The 26,850-nt window shown below is 32.4% G+C and overlaps 3 protein-coding genes across 3 annotated transcripts; 1 reads left to right on the forward strand and 2 right to left on the reverse strand.

The window, feature by feature from the left end:
* Window positions 1–3: 3 nt before the first annotated feature.
* LOC115444605 lies at window positions 4–11,231 on the reverse strand. Its single transcript, XM_030170440.2, has 11 exons — window positions 11,102–11,231; window positions 10,840–11,000; window positions 9,738–9,858; window positions 9,265–9,453; window positions 8,335–8,483; window positions 7,782–7,957; window positions 6,837–6,976; window positions 3,940–4,141; window positions 3,150–3,260; window positions 1,230–1,344; window positions 4–878 (listed from the first exon to the last, which is right to left on the reverse strand). The coding sequence occupies exons 2-11, from the start codon at window positions 10,977–10,979 to the stop codon at window positions 548–550; spliced, it is 1,674 nt and encodes a 557-aa protein (XP_030026300.1). The 5' UTR covers window positions 10,980–11,000; window positions 11,102–11,231; the 3' UTR covers window positions 4–547.
* A 3,022-nt stretch (window positions 11,232–14,253) lies between these two features.
* On the forward strand, window positions 14,254–19,882 carry LOC115444597 (thymidylate synthase). Its single transcript, XM_030170431.1, has 5 exons — window positions 14,254–14,549; window positions 14,655–14,912; window positions 15,161–15,281; window positions 17,151–17,376; window positions 19,445–19,882. The coding sequence occupies exons 1-5, from the start codon at window positions 14,447–14,449 to the stop codon at window positions 19,652–19,654; spliced, it is 918 nt and encodes a 305-aa protein (XP_030026291.1). The 5' UTR covers window positions 14,254–14,446; the 3' UTR covers window positions 19,655–19,882.
* Window positions 19,883–19,911: 29 nt separating this feature from the next.
* On the reverse strand, window positions 19,912–24,374 carry LOC115444598 (protein ILRUN). The gene is made up of 5 exons (XM_030170433.2): window positions 23,900–24,374; window positions 23,711–23,821; window positions 23,131–23,357; window positions 22,350–22,459; window positions 19,912–22,133 (listed from the first exon to the last, which is right to left on the reverse strand). The coding sequence occupies exons 1-5, from the start codon at window positions 24,067–24,069 to the stop codon at window positions 22,104–22,106; spliced, it is 648 nt and encodes a 215-aa protein (XP_030026293.1). The 5' UTR covers window positions 24,070–24,374; the 3' UTR covers window positions 19,912–22,103.
* Window positions 24,375–26,850: the final 2,476 nt, after the last annotated feature.

Consider the following 26,850-nt stretch of genomic DNA (forward strand, 5'->3'; position numbering starts at 1 on the left):
AAATAAAAATGCATATAACCATAGTTCTACAGTATATTTAAAGCTACTACCATCATACAAACAGAGCACGTTTAACATTACATAAACATTTTAAACACAACATTTTACTACTAAAAAATACAAATTTCTAAGAATCGGTTGTTAGGTATCTTTGACATTAAAATTTAAATGCATTGTATTTCGCGCGTAGTACTTATGAAGCCTGTTCGACAATAGCAACTAATTATGACAATGCGTATAGACATTGTAAACGTTACATCACAATAAAATATTACATCAAAGGTGTGTATATTAATACAATATCATAGTCATTGGTATTACAAAACGTTTTTCAACTAAGCTAAAAGTTGCTTTAAGCCTCTTCTCTTCCTAGAAAATTGGTAAAATAATACTAAAATCAGGATATCTCCGTAACAAGTAAGGCATTGACATCAAATCACATTCGTTTGTACGTACTCATAATAAAAAACTGATATCTCGTAGACTTTCCATACAAACCTTAAACCTTTACATCACCATTTTCACGACTTGTTGCTAATGTGAAAGTTTAGTCAACTTGTGAATCATCGTTGTCAGCATATCTCTTAGCATTATTTCCTAACCACACGTTATCCAAATCATTGAACAATGTGAATAAATCTCTTGTACTGGAAGTTGGAAGTTCTGCTCGCCATATATCTAACTCACTCATTGACGCCATGGTGCAGTCGGTAAAAATACTCGCTGCATTAGGCAAATTGGCGATAGACGCTTGATCATTATTGTCTCCGTGTTTTAATCTTTCCGACGTTTCTTTTTCTATTTGCTCTAAACGTTCGATGAATTGTGAAGAATCAACATCAGCTGATGTTCTACTGAAGTCAATGTCAATATCGATCCTGCGAGTAGAGATGTTTAATGTTACATCGGGTCACGTAAAGAACCATCATATTTCTTATGGTGTATCGTGGCGAATTATACACGAATATGAATTGCGACTCTATTTTTTTTAGCATTTATGATACTGTAAACACGAACATTAGAAATTATCCTTTAAAACGGAACTAAATATAATTCTATAATATATTGTTTATATTGTTCTGTAATATCATGTTACTATTTCTAAGAAGTTCATAGATCATAAATCTACCAAAAGTTTCCTCGGTATTTTGATTAAGTACATTTTGTAGTATGAGGATGATAAATAATTTGACGTTTAAACTCCCTGTAGAAATTAAAGTATTCAATACCCGGTCTCCTGTTTGAACTTGGCCCAATCTTCAAGCCGCGGAGCTCTCGGTATTTCTGCAGCCAACGCCCGCGTTGCATCCTGCATCGTCTGTTCAACCAACTCCTTCTCAGCCTCTAAACAAAGTCCAAACAAGAATCTGAATTTACAAACCTTTTTGACGCATTTACTATAGTACTCATTTATTATTTTGCCTTTTATGCATAATCAAGAAAAACAATAAGGTACTACGTTATATTTCTCTTCAAATACTGTTCAGATTTCAGCCCCTAAAAGAGTACGTGCAAAGAGAATTACAGCCTTTACCGAAATGTCACTAATGTTCTACAAGGTAATTACGAATCTACTTACACCAGAGTATTTCTCAAATAAATGTACGTAACCTAACAGTTTTTACGAGATATTATTACCATTTTTCTGCCCCGACTGTTCTTTTTTTTGTTTGTCTTAATACTTTCATTTTATATGTTATTTGATATAATGAATATATTAAGACAACAAAAAAAAACAGACGAGACGAAAAATTTCATAACAATATTACGTTTCGTAAAAGCGATTTCGTTTCGTGCATTTATTTTGAGAAATACCTACATCCTGTAGCGATATAGTTACATATAGTATACCTAGTATTTTACCGCCTGCTCCGACTTTAATATCTTTACGGGAAGGAAAAATCAAAACCTATTAGATAACGAAGTTCCATGAGGCAAATTGGTCTGAAGATGACAAGTCTACCAATACGTATATGGATAATGCTATTAACTCTATAGAATCTGTCCCTTATGTTAAGAAGGTGGTGTGGATATTAATTCTGTGTATGCTTTTGCCAATAAATTTGCCAAAAAAAGTATTATTGACCTTCATTTTGTGTAATGTTCAGTTTTATAGAAGTGAAAACACTGCGACAAAGAACAACAGTTCTTTATCTCGAGATAATATGAGTTGCTTAACAAACACGTATACTATAACAGCTTTTGAATTATGTGCGCAGTTAGTACTTTTACTAAAAAGAGGTCAGATCTTACTTTGCCGTCATTGTGTACTGTCATTGAAACAGTAAACGAGTCCTCGACAATTAATTATAATTGTATGATGACTAATTATTTTTTTTTTATTTTTGGCGGATTTCAATGAAGGTTTCAAACCTTAACTACGAGTTCATGATAATTTAAACATAAAAGTCATGTGAAGATATGAAAGTAGAGTTAACAATCGTTTATTGAAATCGGCCGTTAGTAACTTAGAGGTTACAAACTACAGTTAAAAAATTGCTAAACTGCAAGAAAATATCCTATTACAAATACATAGAACAGGTTTTGCTGTGAAGGTTTCTATAAAAGAAGTTTTTGACATAACGTACGAGACTCAATACGCAATATTAAATTGAAGGTAATTTCCTATCCAAGGGCGAAGGAAGTAAACAAGTTTGCTCTCGAATTCATGACGAATCTCAAGAGTACCTAATGTCTGTCACGTAAATATTTAAACTGCAGTTGGTATTGCAGTAGCCGCGATAAGCGAAGTGGCGGTTGCTTCGAATAAAATCGGATCTTATCATGACTTATTTCTTATAGAACCTACCTATTCGTTTAAGGTTATTTACCCACTTGACTGAAAAAAAAAGGAAATTCACTACTTGCCTACTTTACATATTTCAAAAATTTGCTGCAAAATTACCTAACACCCTTTCTGACGGTACCTAAACGTAAAAGTAAAATGTGGCATGAGTAATTATCGTTCAAATTTCAAATTATAAAATATCTGCTCCTTATGTAACACTAGCACTGCAATACAAATTTATAGTTTTTGAAAATTATTTATAAAGTACATTTACCTTATAAAGACGTTCTTCCAGAGTTCCATGCACCATATAACTGTACCGTAAATCATTTTAATTAGATTTGTTGTATAAAATGCATACCCAAGCTTCGTCGTTGGAAATAAGCAGTTGGACGTCTCAGGGCTCGCGCCAAATTCCCACACACAGCACCACACGATGTTAGCTTGCTACCACTACAGCGCCATTCTTCATCTGAGAGTCAATAGATTAATTAATAATACCAAAGCATTTACAACTGCTACAATGGTTTGGGCCTTCAACCATGATGGTCTATTGCGGGTTACCTTCGAAATTCTGAGTTGAATTGTCTGGTGTGTAATTTTTTTTATGATGTTTTTTACGCCGTTTAAGCAAACGATTTAAATTCCTAGATATTTATAAGTATATCATAATTAATAAATTATATAGGTAGTTATAAATTATTATTTATTAAATAAAACTAAAGCTTCGAATACAATAAATCAACCTTACTGAGACCGTGTTACAAACATTTTAGGTAAATTATAATTCAAACCACGTCCTATTTCTTCTAGAAAAGACAACAATCGCATATTGAAATGCACAGACATGGGAAACAATTAAAGTAAGTATAGCGTAACCAAATACCTTTCGGAATATTAGGGCGTGTCAATCACACCCCGATGGGTGCCGGACAAATCCCAATAAAAATAACTGAACCACAATGGAGACCATCGACCGGTTTTGTTATGGTATAGCATTTACAAATACCCGCGCAATTTTTATTTGAAAAAAGTAAATTAATTTAATGATGTTATGTAGTACCTACTATAGTGTGTAGATGCAAATGCACCTCCCTAAAAATAATCTTGACGGCGCCCATGCATACACATTTGTGAAATGTAGATGTTACCCATTAGCGTGTTTAATATTTGAAGTCTGGTTGGTTCCTCAATGTTTGGTCGGTCGACAGCGGTGCGTGGTCGCGGTGGAAGCTCTGGTCGCTGCGGTCGCGAACCCACGCCCTCTGTGGTTGCTGGTCGACGTCTACATAACCGGACTCTAGTAGTATTCTCAACTTCTTTGTCTTCTTCTGGATTGTAAGAATTTTCAAGCTGTAATAGATGACTATTAATTTCCCGTAGCCTGTAACTATATAAAATATTGTATTGGAAATAAGTTTTTATTTAAATAAAATACGGATTTTTCATTTTTTTATCCTAATTTATCGCCCCATCACATCATAGTTAAATATAACTGTTTATATATAACTAGTCCATTGAAATGTTACATTTTTAGGCCTTACCTTGCGTTTTTTAGAGGACGCAATTTTATTTTTTTGAAGTGTAGGGGGGGTCAGTCTAAAGCTAAAACCAAGTTTGTGGGGTCACCACCCTTGTCCCACGACCGACATCTTGAAAATAGGGGTTGAAATGGTTTTACGATGTATCTCTTAAACTATTTATCTGACAAAAAAAATGTATAAACATTTTTTGTTGCAAATTAAATTCTCTACAACTTTGGTCTGGTAACTTTTTGTCGTAGAACTATAAATAAAAAAGTTATAAGCGAAAATGTTAAGAAATTCAATGTTAAGCAATGTCCATTGCAACGCCATCAGAACGTGTGTTTATAAGGTTCATAATACTTTTTTTGTACTCTCATTAATACCCAAATACCCAAGGGTCCATTAGGGAACAAAAGAACATCTGTCTGCTATTATTATTATTATTTCTAACCTCTCTTATTTTAAGAATAGCTGATAATATTGTGTTAAAGTTGTCGTTCAACTTATATCTTTTAGTTGTGCTACATATTTCTGTACGTGCGGATGTATTTTATTCTGTTTTTAATTGTGAAGACGATTTCGAATGATTTTAGACACGATTTTAACTTTAGTGAAAACTCCTTTTTTTTATTAGCATTTTGACTTTTAAAAGACTTAAAAGTCAAAATGCTAATAAAAAACTTACTTACGACAACTTCAACACAATATTATCAGCTATTCTTACAATAAGAGAGGTTAGAAATAATAATAATAATAGCAGGCTGATGTTCTTATGTTCCCTAATGGTCCCTTGGGTATTTGGGTATTAATGAGAGTACCAAAAAAAGTATTATGAACCTTATAAACACACGTTCTGATGGCGTTGCAATGGACATTGCTTAACATTGAATTTCTTAACATTTTCGCTTATAACTTTTTATTTATAGTTCTACGACAAAAGTTACTAGACCAAAGTTGTAGAGAATTTAATTTGCAACAAAAAATGTTTATACATTTTTTTTGTCAGATAAATAGTTTAAGAGATACATCGTAAAAACCATTTCAACCCCTATTTTCAAGATGTCGGTCGTGGGACAAGGGTGGTGACCCCACAAACTTGGTTTTAGCTTTAGACTGACCCCCCCTACACTTCAAAAAAATAAAATTGCGTCCTCTAAAAAACGCAACCCCAAATGTAACTTTTCAATGGACTAAACTGTTTGTTGCAAATCTGAACTAAAATGTCAACTAAAACGTCACTGTTATAACCTATTTATTCACTGAACAACAAATAATTATTTAACTATATTTTTTATTCACATCCAGTTTCACACTTAGTTTCGAGTTCTTATAATATTATGAGCGCCACTCCGTATATTACCACACACTGTCAATGTTGAAATCATACAAAAATCAGGTGTACGGATTGCAGTACTGTTGAGTCGAACACAATGAGTGTACGGAACGTCGTATCTAGTACGTAGTACATGTATACCGATGGCTGGGCTGAATTAGTTCTATTCTATTTACATTACCTAACACCTGATTGTATTTAGTATTTCGAATCTAAATTCATGAGAAATAGTACATACTTATTTCATCATTTAACTTTATTTAAGGAAAACATATCGTCCAGCATTATTACGGCATGACCTTGAATGATAATAATCTTTCTTATCCATTACCAAACGACACGGTCTGACTAATTTTATAGTATCATGACAAATTGCTCAAGAATATGAAAACACGAAAATGTCCACAAGTGTTCATTTGGGCTGCCGTTAATAACTGTAGTTTATTATATTATGTATTGTGTTCGTTGCGGATATAAACTGTTAAGAAAATTGCCATGATATTAACTTGCTGAACATTATATTATGCAGCTGTGAGACAATTTTAGGTTGGGGGAAACGTTTATTCTAATTTTATATGAAAACTCAACACTTCTTTTTGCAAACTTTACACTGTAATATAGTAGATTTTGCTCGCGGCTTCGCCGACATGAAGGACTTTTCCGGGATAGAAGTTCTGCTAAAAAGTATCCGATTGAATTATATTTATGGCTCACTATTTTCGTCATAGTCGCTTCCACAAAAAGGTAGATATATGCTGTCGCGAACTTTTATTAATTTGTTTTTTTTAGAAATGAGCCTAACCTTTTTGTCATCTAAGCCAGCCACAGAATACATCGAGATTTTATTACAAGTTTATAAAAACTATATGCGTGAAGACTTTTATTTTGTGTATTTACCCCGACGTGTTATTTTGGAAACCAGGAACTGAAGATGAAGAAACATTTTGACAGTATTAAATTATGAGTGCCGTCCTACGTGTCTTATATCTATTAACATGAACTTATTATGAACAGGTTTTATAAAATAAGAAAAACAAAAAGTAGTAGTGATGAAAACAAAGCATCTAAGACCTTACACAACACAATTATATATAATTAATAAATCAAAACAAAAAATACATATCCTTGCGTTAAAAATAAGCAAATCTTTTCTAGTAAGGTTGTGTTCATCTACAAATTGTATAATTACCTGATCGCGACTCGACGGCCCCGGTTCTGGTTCTATGGGTGTAGAGTCGATCGCTTCAGGCTTCGCGTTTGCTTCATCCTCTGCATCACTTTTATCAGAATCGGAAAGGGATGCGATGTCGAAAATTTCGTCAGAATCATCTATGATTAAACGTTAATTAAATTAATGAGTATCTATGCCCGGGATGGCGAATATTTAATGGTTAACGTGCCATTATTTATAAAAAAATATAGTAGGCTTTATCTATCCAAGTGCCCCTTTTTAGCGACTTTTATTATGACCCAACTATGTTTTTGTTTCTTTTTCTATCGGGCCCCGCTAAGTGGCTTCACTGCACATAATATTAAACGAAGTGAAGCCTAAAGAAAGATACATATAAAATATTTGACATATTACTCCTGTGCCCAATTATTTTTTCATGTGCCACCACTGGCACGCGTGCCATTGGATCGCCATCCCTGATCTGTGCTATATTTTTTTACTGTTTAAGTTATAATATTAGTTTTAACGAACTTTAAATATAACAAGTAACTGAGTTCTGATATTATTACTAGGTAAGAAAAAAAAGTAAGGAAAACACGTTGAATTGAGGACCTCCTCCTTTTTATAGTCAGTTAAAATATCATATTATAATAAAAAAAAAAACAAGCCCCTTAAAGTATGGGGTGATAGCGAAACCAACTACCTTTTATATTGGAAACCAATTTCACTAGCACGCGATGCTATCCGCTGACCAACTAACATTAAGAATCGCTTTAATTACCATCATTGAACTGTAACCATGAAATTAAAATCGTAATCTCAATTAATACGGAAAAAGCCTTTACCGTACCGAGTAATCAGTGTCACCTAATTAGTTTTTTATATAAAATGATGGTATGAAAGGTCTCTAAAAAATGTAATAATTCCGATTTGATTTCACATAAACAAATACAAATAACTAACATTGAATGTCGACATGCAGCGGCCGATCGTCTAAGTATACCAGCATGGGCAAAGCAGATGCAACTCTGGACCGATAGTGCAACGAGTCTTCCATAGGAGTTCCACGGAGTGTGAGTCGACGGAGGGAGCCACACACGCCAAGGGTCCACAGACGACCGTTCTCCGATATAGGATTACTACAAACATCATATCTCTATAGTTATCTCTATTAGGTAGCTACTAACACGTAAAGGTAAAAATAATGTTTATCTGAACACGATAATCGCTAGAACTACTATTTCGATTCTGATTTTTTTCACTAATAGGCTTACATTGTCTCTAAATTCTTTACACAAGTTTTTATTGTGAACGGAGCCCTGGGCAGATATATTTGATAAAAATAAATAGTCCATAGAACGTCAAAAATGTATGTAGTAACAAATTGAACTCATCTGCGTGCCTGATAATTATATCTAGTATTGGAAGAAGCAAATAATACTTTTGGTTTTCTACGTATAGATAAAATCATTTTTATACAAAGAGTAGAAGCTACTTAACAAAAATAAAACCATACTCTGCCAAATTGAGCGTCTGCAACTTTTGTAGTGCTGCAAGCGGTTGCAGATCTTGAAGACGATTGCCAGCGGCATGCAATTCGCGCAGTGCCCCCAAACCCCAGACGCCATCCAAACTGTTTAATCCACACCGATTTATACTCAGTGTCTGTGAATAAAACACATCATATGATTTTGTATGGGGGAAATTGGATGCAATTGGAACGATTTTGGGAAATTCTTCTAGTGTTACATCAATTATACATCGTATTTAACCTGTTTTATTATATCGCTATGAATAACAGCACTGATCTGGAATACTTAGTGCACATAAGTTTATGAATGCAATAAAAAAGTGGCGATAATCTTTTCAACTAATCCTACATTACGGTCGATCGAAACGGTATTTAGGGTTAGCTGAAACATTGAATTTTTCAAGTCATAGGTATTGACTAATGTGTTTCATCTCATAAGATGGTAAAATTATGTTTCCTATGAAAAAAGTTACTTTTAATGCAATTTCCATTTTGATTACTATTAATAGAATACATTAACCTTATACCAATTCTACATTTTTTTTTAAGTTTTATAACTATTTCCTGATATCTAAAATAAGATTTAGAAACTTTTTTATTTACATGGTAATATGTAAGGTTTCAACAACTTTTTTGATCACAGTATTAATATATTGGCGGCTAAGAATATAATATGTAACTACCATAGACACTATACCTATATAAAAAATCTGTAATATAGGCAACGGTCAAATTGCATCACACATTGATTTACAGATTCTAAACACTTTATTTTATTCAATGTTTTGTCGCTTATCTATATCTAAGTAAGTACATATGTACTTGAATGCAGCGTGCAAGTTGAAAGCAGAACCTAAGGTCTTATTATACTCTCAATTTAAACTGATACATAATTATAAAAACCATTATCCGTACCTTAAGGTGAACTAACCCAATACCGAGATCTCTCAATGAAGATAAAACGCTCCCATCAAGAGTTAATGAACGAAGTCTCGGTGCGAGAACATTTAGTCTGCGTAAGCCGACTCGTTCTGCAACGACACGAAGTTTTGCTTCGCGAATTTGTAGAACTTCTTCGTCTGTGACCACACCACTGCTTTGTTTCTACAACATTTAAAGTTCAAAATGCTAAAAATCTCTACCTATTTTATTAGTTACTTTCGGTTATTATACGCAGACGGCAAAGTTTCTCCATATACCTTATGGTAGTTGGAGTGGCGACTGGCGTCCATATAGAATATGGATTGGCAAGTGATGATTATCCCGCCTCTCACAGTTTTATATAAAAACCCTTGAGAATTGATAAATTTAATTAAAGCTAACAAAAGTTGAGTACTAGTGCCCAAACATAATCACAAATTTAGACTAACCATAATGTTACTGCTTACCAATAGTTCAATCAACGTCAACTCTCGGGGAATAACAATGCGGCGGTAGCCAGGCAGGCGTCTCTCCAACTCTTCCTGGCCAGGAGGTTGTTCAGGCTCGGGTGGAGTCATTGCTAAAGCTCTAACGATAAATAAGCATTTATATTAAAGTTGCCAAGTAACATTGTACGAGCACTATGTTCCGGTTTGCAGGACAATGAGTCTTAACGTCGTGTATGCCAAGATGACGAATGGCGTACAATTCCAAGTAGTGCTTCATTATGCGGTGTTGGTAGCGTTGCTTCTGTTTATGGGGGTAGTTTACTATTAGGCGGAGAGCCTTACTCGTTTTATCATTCACTTGTATAAAAAAAAATTGTATATCGATTTTTTTGCTAGTTAATTTCGTTATGATATATATACAAGATGCATTTGCCCACATGACTCTGCATTGTCATCGCCACAATTATATTTAAGTTTATTTTTCATATATTTCCTTTTCGTAATTGTCTGCTTCCTTAGTTATATAACCTAGTTGGTTCCGCCTATAATTAGGTGAACAATATCATAAGATTTAGTTATACGTTAAATATGTAATCTAAGTATTGTATCATCTGTTGGTGGATCAAATAAAATGATAAATAAATAAACAAGATACAGTGGGGACTGTATTGTAGTGCGAGTTAAGCGGTCGTTTTGAGTTCCGCTCTAGATGGTAAGAGGCCAAAAAACTATTTATGAGCGTGGGGGATAAAATTTTGTGTATTAATTCAGACACAGAATTTAATTAATCGGTTATTTTTCGCTTTTATGAAAATCATATCCGTAAAGCAGAACCAAGAAGAATGAAACTTTCTCTACGTCACTAAATCTGCTCTACTTTTTTTATATAACAAAGGATTTTGAAAAAAAAATATTGGTCCTTCCTATATTACAGTCAATACCTCGTCAGATTTTCTTTGGTTTAAGATCGTATTCGAGCGATCAAGCGAGCCTAGCGCAAAATAAAGTTTGGCGGTAACATTTTATTTTTATTTCCTTCTATCGTAGATGCATGTGAATTCAATATATCTACACTATTGAATAAATTAAGCTGACTATAAAATAAACATCACCACATTACCTAAACAACGGAGTTGCTCGAATGTTTTGTGGTTCAGGAGAACTTGCGCTAGAAATTTCTGATGGGGATGGCGACGCCACCACGCTTGGGGTCTGTGGTGCACTCCCAAGTTCAACACATGGAGCTTCGTATGATGGCATTCTGACTAGAGTAAGGTATTCCTACAAAAAACAGTTTTTATTCTCAATACTTACTTAGATATTTTTTTATTTCATAATCCAAACTTATTCGTATAACAAGTGATACAAAAACAATAATTTACCTCAATGCCACAATTTATTTATTAATTGATTTGCGGTAGACCAAATTATATTATGTAAATATACAACTGTATTTTCCTTTCAGAATTTAGACTTTGTTATTGGTTACTAATGGCAACAGTTAATGACAACCTCAGAATAATAAACTAAAGCCATAGAAACCAGATTAAAATAAAAGTTATGAAACATGAATCTTATTCAGCTCCGTTATCATTGCTTCTACACGAAACTGAGAATAAACAATGAATACTTCAACAAAATCATCAAAAATTACCGCCGTTTTCGATAAGCGATCAATAGCCTTTTCCCGTCTATTTTTTTCTTACGTTGACAAGTTTTAATTTTTTATTGCAATATCTTCGGAGTCGAATCTAAAAATTGTCGTTAATTGAATTGCTAATAATATATCAGATATACTGTGGAAGACAAACATTTATTTAGTTTAAAATATTTCTAAATTTATGTGTCTACTCTGTCTCGGAAATAGTGCTATACATCGTGAGTGGCGTTAAAAGTTGCTTATCAGAACAAACTGGGAAGACTGTTTTCTCGCAGAATTTACATTTTCCTAATCATAAAATAACTACATAATTAATATATACTTTTAAGTATATAGAAGTTAGTTTCCGAATAATGATTGGGCTTTTTCGTTGCATTATAATGAAATATAATTAATTACAAATTATTTCAGTTATCATAGAGATATAACAAATTGTAGTTATTGATAACGAGAATTAGGAATGTGCGCCGGATATCCGTAACAGACACAAACGAAATTTCTTGTGTAGGTATCAAAAGTATTTCCGAGAGACGTGAAATCTACTTATCCGCGCTAGGCCAGCGTGGTGGACTATGTCTTAAACTTTCTCGATAGTAGAAGAAGATCGTATCCAATAGTGATGCAATATAATAGGTATAAGTACGGAACAGAAAAAAACAGAGGAAATCGTAAATAGGCGTAATTTTATTTCCATAAGTGCGTACAGCATGTAGTAGATACAATTTTGCGCATACGTGATGGTTACTCAATCTACCGTGAAATAGCAAAACACCTAAGTATGTAAAATGAATTAGAAAATGCTTCATCTTTTGTGCTCAATAGATGGCATTAGTTTGTAATGAGGGTTTACCATTAAAATGTTTAAAGATATCGATACTTTGCTGTAATGGAATTTTACAATAACCATGTACTGTATATGTATTACGATTTTATGGGATTATTTCTAAGATTTTCTTGAATTAAATACAATAATTATTAACGTGGTTGTTTTAATAAAACAATAAAACTAAAAAAATAAACCAATTTATAGAACTCAAAAGCTAAATATAAATAAATATCAAGTTTATATTGAGTTTGTCATTCAAGATATAATCAATAAAATAACTCATATCTATTAAGTCGATTAATTCCTTGTTGAAAGCTTTTTTATTTAAATAAAATATAAATTTTAAATTTTATAATAAAGACAATGTCTACGTCGTGTCTTTACCTCCTACTGACCGAAATAATATAAGTTTTAAAAATTGGTTTTGTGAATACAACATAAAAGCTGTAAATATATCGATAGTAGGTTTTTCTTGTTTCTATAATGGTGATAATAGCAATAGCCTAGGTGGTGCAATAGGAGCAGCGATAGCCTAGTTGGGTGTGGAACGGACTGCCAAGACGAATGTCCGCAGGTTCAAATCCCAAGGGCACACACCTCTGACATTTCTAAAATCATGTGTGTATTCTTTGTGACTTTATCGTTCGCTTTAACGGTGAAGGAAAACATCGTGAGGAAACCTGCATCTGAGGAGTTCTCTATAGGAATTTCGAAGATGTGTGAAGTCTACCAATCCGCACTAGGCCAGCGTGGTGGACTAAGGCCTAATCCCTCTTAGTAGTAGAGGAGGCCCGTGCTCAGCAGTGGACAAGTATATAATACAGGGCTGATATTATTATTATTATTATAATGGTGGTAATGATACGCTCCTGATAATTTTGTCTACAGAATGAGTGTATCGGCCTAGTGAACCCATTTTTCATGAACAAATGTACTTATTAGCAGAAATCAATAATATTAGATAAATATTTAAAGATACATAATACATATTTATATCGTATTAGCGTCAAAATTTAAATTAATAATTGGTAGATATTAAAGTAAACAGTAGACTTTTGTAGGTTATTACTTTAGCACACTGATTCCCAAAATGATCCAGGATCCCCGTCAAGTCTCCCGTGTACACATGGGGGTCCACATGTGTACACGGGAGACTTGACGGGGATCCACGTTAGCGTGACCAAAAAATTGGGGTCCACAATTCGTAAGCGGGGGTCCACGAATAATGTATCTGGTTTGGTAGTAAAGTACTAAAATATTGCTTCACCTATCAATGTAGGCACGGCACGGTGATCCCAGCATAACCCCCCGCGATGCCTGGACTATAGTTGTAATGCACTTTCTCTATGAAACCTAAAACAAAAACGTCCACTGGAACCAGCAAAATCGTGGAAGGGGTCTATGAGGAAAAAAAATGGTAGCCTCTGCTGTAGCATAAGAAATAGATTATAGATAACACAAATCTATTAATTTCACAAGGCTAGATCGCTGATCACAAATAGTAAAGCTTTTCGACAACAGGTGGCGCTTTTAATAATTTGTGTAAATTTCTAGAATTACAATTGGTAACAACTTTTGGTGTACAAACTTGACTCTGTTGTCCGGTCTATAAAAATGAAAAACTGTTTAATGTTTTTGATACTGACAAACTATGATCGACGTGCCTTTATGACAAATATGTGTAGGCACAACCTTCGCATAGATATAAAGGCATGACATGTCATGGTTAGGCACCACAGGGCACCACGGAATATTATTTACTATGTACAACTCATATTGTAAATAACATGTTTTTACTGTATAAATGTACCCTAGGTACTAATTGTGCTGAACTTCCCCAATTTTAATAATTTTACTTGGATAATGACCAGATTCTAGAATGACGGAAACAGTTAAATTTGCTCTTATTTTTTTAATCATGTCGTGTGTATTGATTGTTACCCTATCGACAGGTTCACGTGTATAAAATCTTTCATATTATTATAATTCATCACTCATGGGATACTACCTAGTACGAATGCGTATCTACCACACTCGGAACAATATAACTCTTTGGTCGCAGTACTGTAAGCTGTAAGTTTCCTAATGTCATTTCTTAATATTTTTACCGCCAATTCTTCTAATGTGGGGTGTACATAACTCTGAATTTGAATTAATTGGAACATATTTTATTTAATTCAACACATTTACATTATTAAATATTTAGTTTGAATAAGTGTAATTTGGTGATTGTTTTAAAAAATGGTTTTTACGGTTGTAAATAGCAGCAATGGTATTCAGGACACTACCAGTAAACATGATGAGTATCAGTATTTAAACATAGTGAAACAAATTATTGACACAGGTTGGTAAATTTAATCACTACAAATGCCAAAACAACAAAAAAAATGTTCATAACAAAATGTGACGATACTAGAAACAAGTTTTGATTGACAATCCTTACTTATAGGCGACAAAAGGATCGATAGAACGCAAGTGGGCACCTTATCAATATTTGGAGCTATGCAAAGATATTCTCTTCAGAATAATACATTACCACTTCTCACTACCAAAAGAGTGTTTACCAGAGGCGTTATTGAAGAGTTGCTGTGGATGATTTCTGGATCTACTGATGCTAAAACACTTTCCGCAAAAGGAGTCCATATCTGGGACGCCAATGGATCTCGTAGTTTCTTAGATAACTTGGGATTTACTAATCGAGAAGAAGGTAAAAGAAATATCCTTTTTCAACATGAATCTGATCACTAGGATATATCACTTAAAATTTTCAATTAGCTCAATATAGATAAAGGTAAACAAAACATTATTTTAAGTGTTTAAACAATGAAATTGTTATACTCTTTACCAATTAAAGCACATGATTATTCAGAATGTTTATACCATGGAAGAAAACTTTTTGTGTAACAAAGTTTTAATGTATTCAATGTACTTAATATTCAGTTATTATTATATCAGGTGATCTGGGTCCAGTTTATGGGTTTCAATGGAGACATAGTGGTGCCAAATATATTGATGCGAAGACCGACTATACTGGTCAGGGCATTGATCAGTTGCAGAATATAATAGACACCATTAAGTAAGTATGTTGAATGTATTGTGGTTTTGTCAATAATTTACTATTTAAAGCTATTTTTTGTATGTTATAATTCTTCAGTTGACCAGTGAGTATTGTATGTGGATACTTTGCCAAATCGAAGTTCTATGGTAGTAGACTAAATTTTAACTGGTCTAATTATGTATACAAGATGCTGGGCTTTGTTGCAACAACAAAACATCACAATATAATCATTTATATATTTTGTTTGGTGTGGGAATATAATCTATGACCTCATTTCACAGACTGCTCTCTTACTATTACAGAGGCTATGTAATCCTATTCAATTTACATTCTTATATTTAATAACAATTTCTTATCTACTACTTCCTCCATCAAGATTAGTTACCATGATAAAGTTCATTCCTAAGATAAAAAAGGGCACTTGGATATAATTAAAAACTTCATGTTAATTAGAGAATTTTCAGAATTGAATTAATAGTTCTTTTAAGATTATTCCCTATCCATAAATACCACCCAAAGGTTGTTACATTTTTATACAATAATATCAGCCCTGTATTATATACTTGCCCACTGCTGAGCATGGGCCTCCTTTACTATTGAGAGTGTTTAGGCCTTAGTCCACCACGCTGGCCTAGTGCAGATTGGTAGACTTCACATACCTTCGAAATTCCTATCCAGAACTTTCTCAGATGTGCAGGTTTCCTCACGATGTTTTCGTTCACCGTTAAAGTGAACGATAAATTCACAAAGAACACACATGATTTTAGAAAAGTCAAAGGTGTGTGCCCTTGGTATTTGGACCTGTGGACATTCGTCTTGGCAGTCCATTCCACACCCAACTAGGCTATCGCCGCTTATTATATAGCATCGTGAATATATAGACAAATAAAACTAATACTCGATCAAAAGCAATGTAACGCAAATCAGCAATCAGCTGATGCGCGGGGTCAAAAGCCTTATGCCGCGTCGCACACTCTCTTCCATTCGTTCCAAAGAATTATAACTATTAGATCGCAAGTTTTTTGTCAGTATTAGGAATCGCCAATATTGTCACCAGTCTTCGTTTTTCTGAGCAGTTCCCATTATAAAATTACCGACAAATAATATCTATCTGTCTTGTTTCAAGTACGATAAGGATATTAGACTTGATCCCATGGTTAATACTTATATAAAGCGCTAAGGTGATGTCAATATGTGTCGTAATTATGCTGAGCTCATAAACGTTTAGATAAAGCAGTGATTCAAATCCTCTTCAAAGTTTATTCATTACATTTACTACTTTAAGGAAAACCTGTAATACCTATTTATTTATCTATACTATGATATAAAGCTGAAGAGTTTGTGTGAACGCGCTTATCTCAGAAAGTACTGGTTCGAATTGAAATTTCTTTTACTGTAAAATATCCCATTTAGCGAGGAAGACTATAAGCTAATACATCACGCTATGAAAAATAGGAGCAGAGTATCAATGAAGAATGTTGCAGAAATGGGGAAATTTTATTCCTTTTGCGAGTTTCCCTTGCGTGCGCTTAGGAAATGGTTATACATTAGAATCCACAAAATGGTTTTATTTCCATGTCTAACATTTATGTAACAATAAGAAATCATTAAATAGTTAAAGTTACGCAATAAATATGTATCATACGGAATTGTTCCTCTTAAAAACTTCTAAAACAAAGCCCACGCCGCATCTGTCTGCCTGTCTGTACGCAATAAACTCAAAAACTACCCAATGGAATTTCGATGAAATGTTGTATGGATAAAGTTTGAGACCCTGGGGAGCACATAAGCAGTAGCCTAAAGAATTTCCATGGTAGGATGGTAGTCCAGTTTAAATATAACAATAATTATCATCATACTGATGAAGTATATTTTCCTTTGCTACAGGAAGAACCCTGCTGATAGGAGAATGATAATGTGTGCATGGAATCCTTCAGACCTTGGGTTAATGGCTCTACCACCATGCCATTGTCTGGCTCAATTCTATGTGGCCAGTGGAAAATTATCTTGCCAGCTATATCAAAGAAGTGCTGACATGGGCTTAGGAGTGCCATTCAATATAGCCAGCTATTCCTTATTAACACATATGATTGCACACATCACTGGCTTGGAGGTAACATTTTCAGAATATTCATATTGATTACTAATATATTGTAAATTTTCAATCATTGATTGAAATGGGACTACATTTGAAATGGTAAGATCATGGTATGGATATGTATGTCTACAGCATGAATGCCTTACTTGACTGGAGTACTTAGTATAATCATTTTACAAAACAAAACAGGATTTTGGATTAATACTTACTAGCCACTAAATTTCTTTATATAACATTATTCTGTGAATGTCAATGTCTATCATCTGGATAGTTGTTGTTTTTCCATTATACAATTTGCAAGGTATTTTCTTCCCTTTACATCTAGTAAAGGGAAGAAAATACCTTGCAAACCTGGAAATCTGGTTCCACAAGATACTTGTGGAACCAGATTTCTTTCGCAGTATTTTCAGACCTTAAGAGATAAGGAACCTTCAAGATAAGAGTCTATTCTTACCTGAAAGGCCGAAAATACGATGATGACACCTCTGGTATTGTGAATATTTAGGGTGTGGCAGTGATCACTCTCTGTCGGGCGACCTATTTTTTTTTTATTTCCAATTGTAACTCAATAGGCATACAATATTTGCTAGAGGCACCCTAATTAAGATTCATTTGTATCTTGAACTGACATAATATAGGTTAAAAAAATAGATAATAAGCCGGTTGCTGGAATCGAAATTAGTTGAACAAACAATTAATTATATTCAAGCATTCACAGTATAACATGATTAGTAGTGAATTTCTGTGACATAAGTTTGTGATGAATATATGAGTTACATGCAAGTTGAGTATGGATGAGTGTTTGTGACGTAGTGTAGTATGATAATATTAGAAATGATTCAAGGAATAAGTTTAAACATGGCATAGGTGAAACTTTGAAACGTTTTTTAAACTGTGTAGATGGTGAAGTTGCCAAGGGAACTTTTACAAGATACATTATTGTATGTGTATGGATGGCTGTATATTGTGAATCTTTTTCGTACGCGGTGTTAATGGGTGGGAGTGGAATCCAAAAGGTTTAAGAGGTCAAGATATTCTGTAGGATCGTGTTTTTTGTGATCTATTAGAAGGATATCAATTTTAAGGTTGTCTGTAATGATGAGTGATGTTTTAGCAGATAAATTTGTTAATATGTTGTCGAAAAGATATAGCAAACCTGAATTTTGATTGAAGGAAGGGGATTTGTGGATGCCCATGGAAAATGTTTTTGTAATATCAATTAATAGTCAGTTAGCCTCAATCGTATCCAGCTCATAGTCTGACGCATTTAAGCTGTCCTTTATATAAGCCACTTCACCACCGTTTTGTCTGCAATTTTGGGTGGTGAAATGAGATATGTAACCCGGAAATTCTGCCAACTAAAGTTGTATTCTATAAATAAATCAATGTGTAAAGCTACAGTAAAAATCATACTGGGAATATATAAACATAAAACTTTAAAGGGTATTTACACTATACAGTGTGTTGCAAAAAGAGGGTATCAATAATAACTTGAAATATGTGATTTGTTTTGGCACACATCGACATATTTATCAATAATTTAATATAACAATCCTAATTTCCAAATACTAACATATATTATACAGTTGTAGACATAGCTTAACTTTTTAATGAATGCAAAGGTATGATGTATTCTACTGTGTTCCAACTAAAGCAGATCTGATTCTTTAAGTCATCAAATAAAAAAAGTAAAAAGATTTTTTTTATATTAAGACAACATTTACACTTTATTACAAAATTAAACTCCCATTTGTGCGAATTCGACTTCATGGCTATCCCTCGTTCTACTTATCGCGTAAATATTTCTATATTTACTGGCTTTTATGAACATTTTTGTACATTATTTATAATAAATATTATATGTATTAGAAATTCAATTAACAGAAACATGTATATAATATTATAATATCATTGACATATTTTTTTCCCTGGGTGTTAAATAAGCAAAGCAATTTGTATTTAGGATTATTATTGATACCCATATTCCACAATACCTTGTATATGATCGCCAAGCTGTAATCATTTTTTTATTATTAAGATAGGAATGCCACTATACAAAATAAAGCAAGAATTAACTTTACAGGCTGGTGAATTTGTACATACAACGGGGGACACTCATATTTATCTTAACCACATTGAACCATTAAAAATCCAACTACAAAGAGTACCAAAACCATTTCCAACTCTGGAGTTTGCTCGTAAAGTTGAATCTATAGACGACTTTAAGTATGAAGATTTCATCATAAAAGGTTACCAGCCACATCCTAAAATTGATATGGAAATGGCTGTATGAATGGAGAAAAATATAAAGTAATATGTATAATTATACTTGAAATATGTAATATTGAGAATGATAAAAAATATATTATTGATTTGTGGTACAATGTAATCTTGTGATATTTAAGCCTCTTATTGTGCCTTTTTTTTATTGTGGATGTGGATTTTGCATCACGCGTTTTCTAGTATTAAATTTAGTTATAGATTTAATGATAAATTCAGTAATAAAATTTTGTAGACCACAGCACTGAGTATTTTTTAAATACTGACCAATTTGCTATAAAAAATTTATTATTCTCTTTATATAATTGCTAATACAATAAATCCCCAATTCAACCTTAAAATATATAACTAATAAAATCACTAATACCTAATACATTTTGTAAAAATTCAACAATACCTAACATACTCATAATTATATAATCCATTATGTATGTAGTCTTACAGCTATGCAATATTGCAGTTCATCTCAGCGGATTTTGTACATTGTTTCACTCATTCTTATACCTATTTGTGTGTTATGGACAAAGTCTGAAATAAGTTTGCTCAAAAACTTACCCTTTATAATAAGTAAAAAATAAGTACTTTACAGAATTCAATATAATGTAGGGTAGTGAGAATAACATTTTTATTATGTGAAGAAAGTAGGTATATTAGATTTCAAAACACTTTTTCTGTTTCCCTTAGAAAAAGCTAATTTCAAGTGGTTCATGAAGTTATTGATTTAACATAGTTTAGCTATTCCACTGTTTACATGTAAAAAAAAATTGTTTTTGCAATATTAGGTTCAACATGTGCTCTAATACACAATCTTGCCACGCCACTGGAAAATGGAACTGAAAAAACACAACATATTATATCATGTAATATGTTGTGTTATTGCTTTTGACATTTTTTTTTACAATAGACTTTATTTTTTCTCTGTAAAATAATTATACAGAAATATTTTTATTGCATCTAGCACTCAATTTGGTACTGGTAAAAGAACACACATTGAAATGGGTTAGTTTTAGTGTAGTATTTTTTTTTTCAGGTGGAATATTAGGATTGTTATTTTAGTAAAATAAACTTACACTTGAAATAACATTACATGTTTATTACAATATAGATGAAAATCATTAAGCCTTCTGTTTATTTTATAATTCTAAATATGCATTCATAAAATAAATATCCAGTCCATGATTTTGGCATACTGAAGTGATATATCATTGCATGTTGACATTCGAAAATGTAAATTTCATCCTAGTAGTCTAGTCAGACTTTGTCCATAATATACACTAAGATTCTAGTGTAGTCATTGTTTTATTAAAATATATTATAGAACAAGAAGTATACAAAAAAGTGCATAGGAATTTGAAACTGTGTACAATTGTGATGTTTAGCTGTCACATTTTCATTCAGAGGAAATTTTAACAAAAGCTACAAAATAAATTAATATACTGGGCATTTTGACATTGCTTTACTTAACGAAACCACATACATATCTTCTTGATAATAACACTGCAATAAATGATTCGAGCCATAGATATAAATATAAAAAGTGTAAATTTAGAACAAAATAAATGTCGATACAAAGTGTTTCTTTAACTACTATATCGGCCGGTCTCTATGACTTACATTTAACTGGAAATTTTCTATCCCACTCAACATAAAAAATTACATAAACTATTACTGTTGATTTAACATTCCATAACTAGTAAGTGCATTCGCCGAAGTGTTTCATAGCACTAAACACTAGTAATGATATGTTTTTAAAAAACATATTGAGTGCTTATGTTTTCAACTATAATTATTTTCAATATTATTGCATCCGATTTATAGTACCTAAAGTAATTTAGAACCATTTTCAATAAACGATCTTAATCTCATACTTCAATCCAATTCCGAGAATGTAACAATCACAATAAGTCTTTTGTGATCATGTCAAAAAAAGTTGTTCACATTGGTAAATTTTTGAGATAGATCCAAAAAAATTATTGGGATTGTTTATTGAAAATAGTGGTTAAAGTGACATACTACATTATTTATTATAAATATAATGAATAGTGCTATCTTCATCTTTGGCAAAAATTAAACACACAAATGACAGTAATCATATCTGAATGTCTGATCAATAGCTAAACACCATGGATAAGGTATTTTAATCTTAGTTTATAGAAACAGAGATAACCAACAAAAGTAACCATTTTAACTGATTGTAATCTAACTGACAGATATTGAGGTTGGCTGTAAGAGAATTCCTCTCAGCGACAACAAAATATCAGACAGGTAAAACTGGGATTTCTGATGAAAATATTGTTTATTTGTGGTTGATTTTTTCCATGATGTTATCAGTTGTAAATTGTAAACACGAATATGTGACTTCACTTATTATCGCAATGTCAAATTGACCATGTATACTATAAACCTACATAATTGTTAGATTCATGAAAGTTTACAAAACAGTACTTGTGATTGTTTCTTTATCAACACATTTGGTCATCTTGTGTAGGCATCTGAAAAAAAGTAAAATGTTTTAAATAATATGTTAATGTTTAATTATGTTCATCTTCTACAATACAGTAAGAAGTTTTAAGATGCAACTCTTTTATAACAAAACATGAATAATTTAACTAATCTTTATCAAACAAATAGAATTATAGTATACTGTAGAACTGAATAATGAACTAGCAAGCTCTTGTTATTTTATTTATATAGTGAAATTAACTTACCTGTGTCATAGAATCTTCCAATCTACTGCTAGGGACGGGTAATGCAGCTAGCTGTTCCACTAAGGCCATAGTCATCTCAGACTCTACTGTTATTTCAACCCAAAGAGTATCTGGAATCAAAACAATATTAAAACATTTTTACCTTCTTTCCTAATTCTCAAAGCTAAATTTATAGCTTACAGTTCATGCATTTTCATTTATTTTTCTACAGTAATCCAACAATGTGGAGTGACAAAACACAATTTATCAAACATGTTATTTTGGTATTTTGGATGATTAAAAACTGGCTGCATTTTTGATGCCATATTCTGGGGAATGATCATTGATACATACCCCCCTGTGAATTCTAATTTGGAGGTCTACATAATTAATCAAATAATTAACATCTTGTCAAAAAACTATTTTCGATAACTATGTGGGTATACAGTATAAGAGAAAAAAATGCATAGCTGAATATTTTTTTTATTAAATATGACAGACACACTATAAGAAGTTATTGCAAAAGAAATCAATAGGTTTGGTAATATTGCTGGTATTTATACAAAACTTTCTTAAACATATTTTTTTATTATTATATATAGTGTCTACTGCCTTTATTGCTGACTAAAGACTCTATAGGTCCACATGGCCCTAGGCTACAGCTGCATACCTCTAAGAACTATTAAAGTCTGATTATAAACTAACTTTAACTTGTATCATTGAGTTTCCAAATGACTGAAAAAAAAACTACTGCATGACTATAAGATAACTAAAAAATGGATATTCAACGCAGATTACCTACCTCCTATCTGATCCCCTTTGTCAGTAACTAAATGGAAATAACCTCTGTGCGTGCCAGGGGATGTGGGGGCAACTAATTTTAATGTTACTGTAGTGGAATGGCCTGGAGGCAGGGAAGGTACATAAACAGATGTAGCACCAAGTGGTTCTCCTCCTGCCTGTATCAACCTGCAGCTACCGGGCCATTGTTCCACTCCAGTGTTAGCAATGCTCCATGTTTGATCAAAACTATAAAAAAAAGTTTTTACTTCAATTAGATATTGAAATCTGCCATAACAATCAAATTGTTATTGGTAAAGCTTAGTCTCATATTGTTCTTTATTAAATCGACCTTATTACCATTATTTCATTTATTTACGAAATAGATTAGTCACAGTGTTAAAAATAATAGTACAAAATATATAAATAACTAAAGCTATAAGGATGTTGAGGCAATAATTAAGTATAGAATAAAAACATAGCACATTCTTATAACAACTGCAATGTCAGCTGATTTTAGGTTTACTTATCAACAATTATTTTGAGGTTCAAGTTTAACCTAAAAAAACCTAAAGCATTAAAAAAGACAATAAATACTTTACCAAGAGCCAGGACTCACGGCACTTGTTGGACTTTCAGCAGCTTTTAATGACATGGAAGGTAGTTTAGGTGTTGTGTAGTCTAAATAACAACATATTGCTGCTTGTAAATTCCTACAAACAAAATTTTAACAATTATATTATGGATTTGCAAATTAGACAATAAAGATATACTTATTAAAATTTAAGTACCAATTACTCATGTCTAAGAAGAAGCTAGCTGTATTATAATTGAGGCTGGGCCCTAATAGCCTCTGCATTTGGTTTATAAGTTCCTCTCGGTCCGTAGTATTCATACAACTAAATTGTAACAGTAAATTTTGGTCTATTTCACCAGGCAAAGATGAACCGTCTACATCCATTATGATGGTAAACAAAGTTATAAATCACGAAATATTTCAATTGTGTTTCACCACTAGGGAATATTGACATGCCCTTTGTTTATATGCGTCAGCTGACTTCAATGAAGTCTAGAAAAAGTTCACAAAAGAAGACCACGATAATAAAGAGTAGACAAAGCACTGGAACAAATAGTTTGTAATAAAATTGTATTATTTTCTTCAAAATTATAAAGACTGCGACACATTTCAAGAATTTAGGACGAAATAACTCCTAATCGACTAGAGATGACCTTGTAATCATGGAACTAATGAGTAAGGAACGAATGACACTTAAACAATTTTTTATCTATATAATAGAATAAACAGTGTTTTTTTATAATTTTGAAAAAGATTTCCAAAAATAAATACAATAGTCTGTCGGATAAACATGGGTAAGATACTGTATAGTCAAAGGCGATGGTCAAAAATAATTATTATCGGTCTGTTCGACGAGGATAAAATATTTATCTGCCCACTTCGTAGTTTTTAATGAATGACTAGAGGTGAGACACGTCACATATAGTTAAATGGAGAAAGGTTATATATATCAAAATTGACATTGGCAGAATTGTCGTATAAACGATACAGCCAAACAAAATAAATTGGAATTGGATATATCAAAATTTTTATACAAAACGTGAGCAGAAACCAAGTAAGTATCGATTATTGTAACTTTTTTATACGTCTATAGCCTTTTTCCAAGGCAGGGGTGTAAATATATATAGTCAGATACACAGATTACTTAGAGAAATTAAATTTCGTAAATTAAATTTCTCTAAGATGCAATACTATTGATAACAGTGATGACATCGATATTATCGATTATAATACATATAATAGTCTCGATAATATCGATAATATTGCAAAAACTATTCGTTTTTACCAATGACTAAATATAAAGAGGACAGGCCTCAAAAGTTAGCTATATGAATAAGTTATATTTATGTTAGGGAAATCGACGCAGAATTGTCAATATATATGTCTATCTCTTTTACTCAAAGCTTATTTGGAACGCAACAAAAAGACAAAAATAATTGCTTTCTTCGCATATGGCACTATTTCGTTTACTTCAACACACTGGGACCGCCTTGCGGCAGAAACGCCATTTTATGCGGGCCAGTCAGCAAGTACATGTAGTGTCAGACGATGTAAACAAATCTTCATAAATATTGAATTTAAAGTAATATAATCATATTCTCAATTGTTCAGTGTGTTTATTAGTGTATTTGTTAAGTTTCGAAAATGACTCAGTGTTGTGTGAAAGGATGCAAATCGAATTCACGCAAGAAAGACCCCGAAATATCTTTTCATAGGTTAGTAACTGTTTTACCGAAAATTAGCAAATATCTTTGTATATTTACTTTTGGATGTGTTTTTTATCAATTAAAATGATATGTGGATCTGGTTTGTTAAGCTTTGGACCCTTTTAGGCGTGATTTATACACATTAAAATCATTATGTTTGTTTACACACGAGCTTAGGGATGGGTGGGTGGATTTGTTTAGAAATTATTGATATCGATATTTTAACAGACGCCCGTTTATCAGTTACGGTTTTTGTCTTTGAAAGAATGTTAGAGCACACATCAATATTGTATTATTCAGAACGACAAACTAAGTGAAATTAGAATATTTTTTAAGATAACCAAAAATTTAAAAACCAAGGCAAAATGAATTGAGAATATTGAGCGACGTGATTGGAATCCTACACCAAATACATATTTCTTTACATTTTCAGAAGATATGCATAAACCACACGTTTAATTAACGCGAGTAAAGATAACTGTTTTCCAACAATATTCCCGATAAGTAAAATAGTAATGATTATTATACTTCACCTAATAGTAATATTACTTTAATATATTGCTATGAATAAAATTAGAATTGTTACATAAAAGAATAGATAAACATAAAAGAAACAACATAAAGATGAAATGTAAGATATATTTTTACAATTGGCGGTCTTATGTTTCGAGCAACCTTTGCATGCACGGAAATAGATACATAATCATATTGTTTGCTATTGCAAATAATTATTATAATTGATTATCTTAACCACCATTTTTACGGTCATTGATTTTAGTTTGCTGAACCATAGTTATGTTTCTCGATCAAAGAGCATAATAATAAAATAAAATAAAACCAACCAAATAATTGCTGGTTACGCTATCTTATTCCATTTATCATGTATTAAATAAATATCTTAATCTGTAACTTAAATTTTTAGCAAGGAATAGTGCAACATACAAATATAGATCAAACACAACTGGATGTTTGTCACAACAGGTACAGCTTTGTTTAACAATTGTTACTTATAAATCAGTTTCAGTTTGTTTGTTTACATTATGGTTTGTTATATTTATATTATGGTAGTTCCTAACCCCTTTCGTATTTGATCTTTTTGGGGCTTGTTTGTCTCTCTTAATTCTTCGATGTCGATACAAAATTTTCGGTACTAGCATATCACTATTGTAAGGGGCGGAGTCGGCGCCATTTTATGCATTAAATGTGCCGCATGTCACGTGACCATATCACCCATCCTCTATACTTCTTTTATCATTGGTTTTTACCAAAAACAATCGATATAGCAATACTATCGAAAAATTACTGGCTATCGATACTACAAAACTATCGATAGTATCGATAGGTTTTGGTTACAACTAATGGTTTTCACAATACTATCGATACCATCGATCCTATTATATGCATTACTATCAATAATATCGATATAATCGCTGTTATCAATAATGTTGCACAAAGATAT

The sequence above is a fragment of the Manduca sexta genome, chromosome 22, assembly GCF_014839805.1.
Source record: "Manduca sexta isolate Smith_Timp_Sample1 chromosome 22, JHU_Msex_v1.0, whole genome shotgun sequence".
Lineage (NCBI taxonomy): Eukaryota > Metazoa > Arthropoda > Insecta > Lepidoptera > Sphingidae > Manduca > Manduca sexta.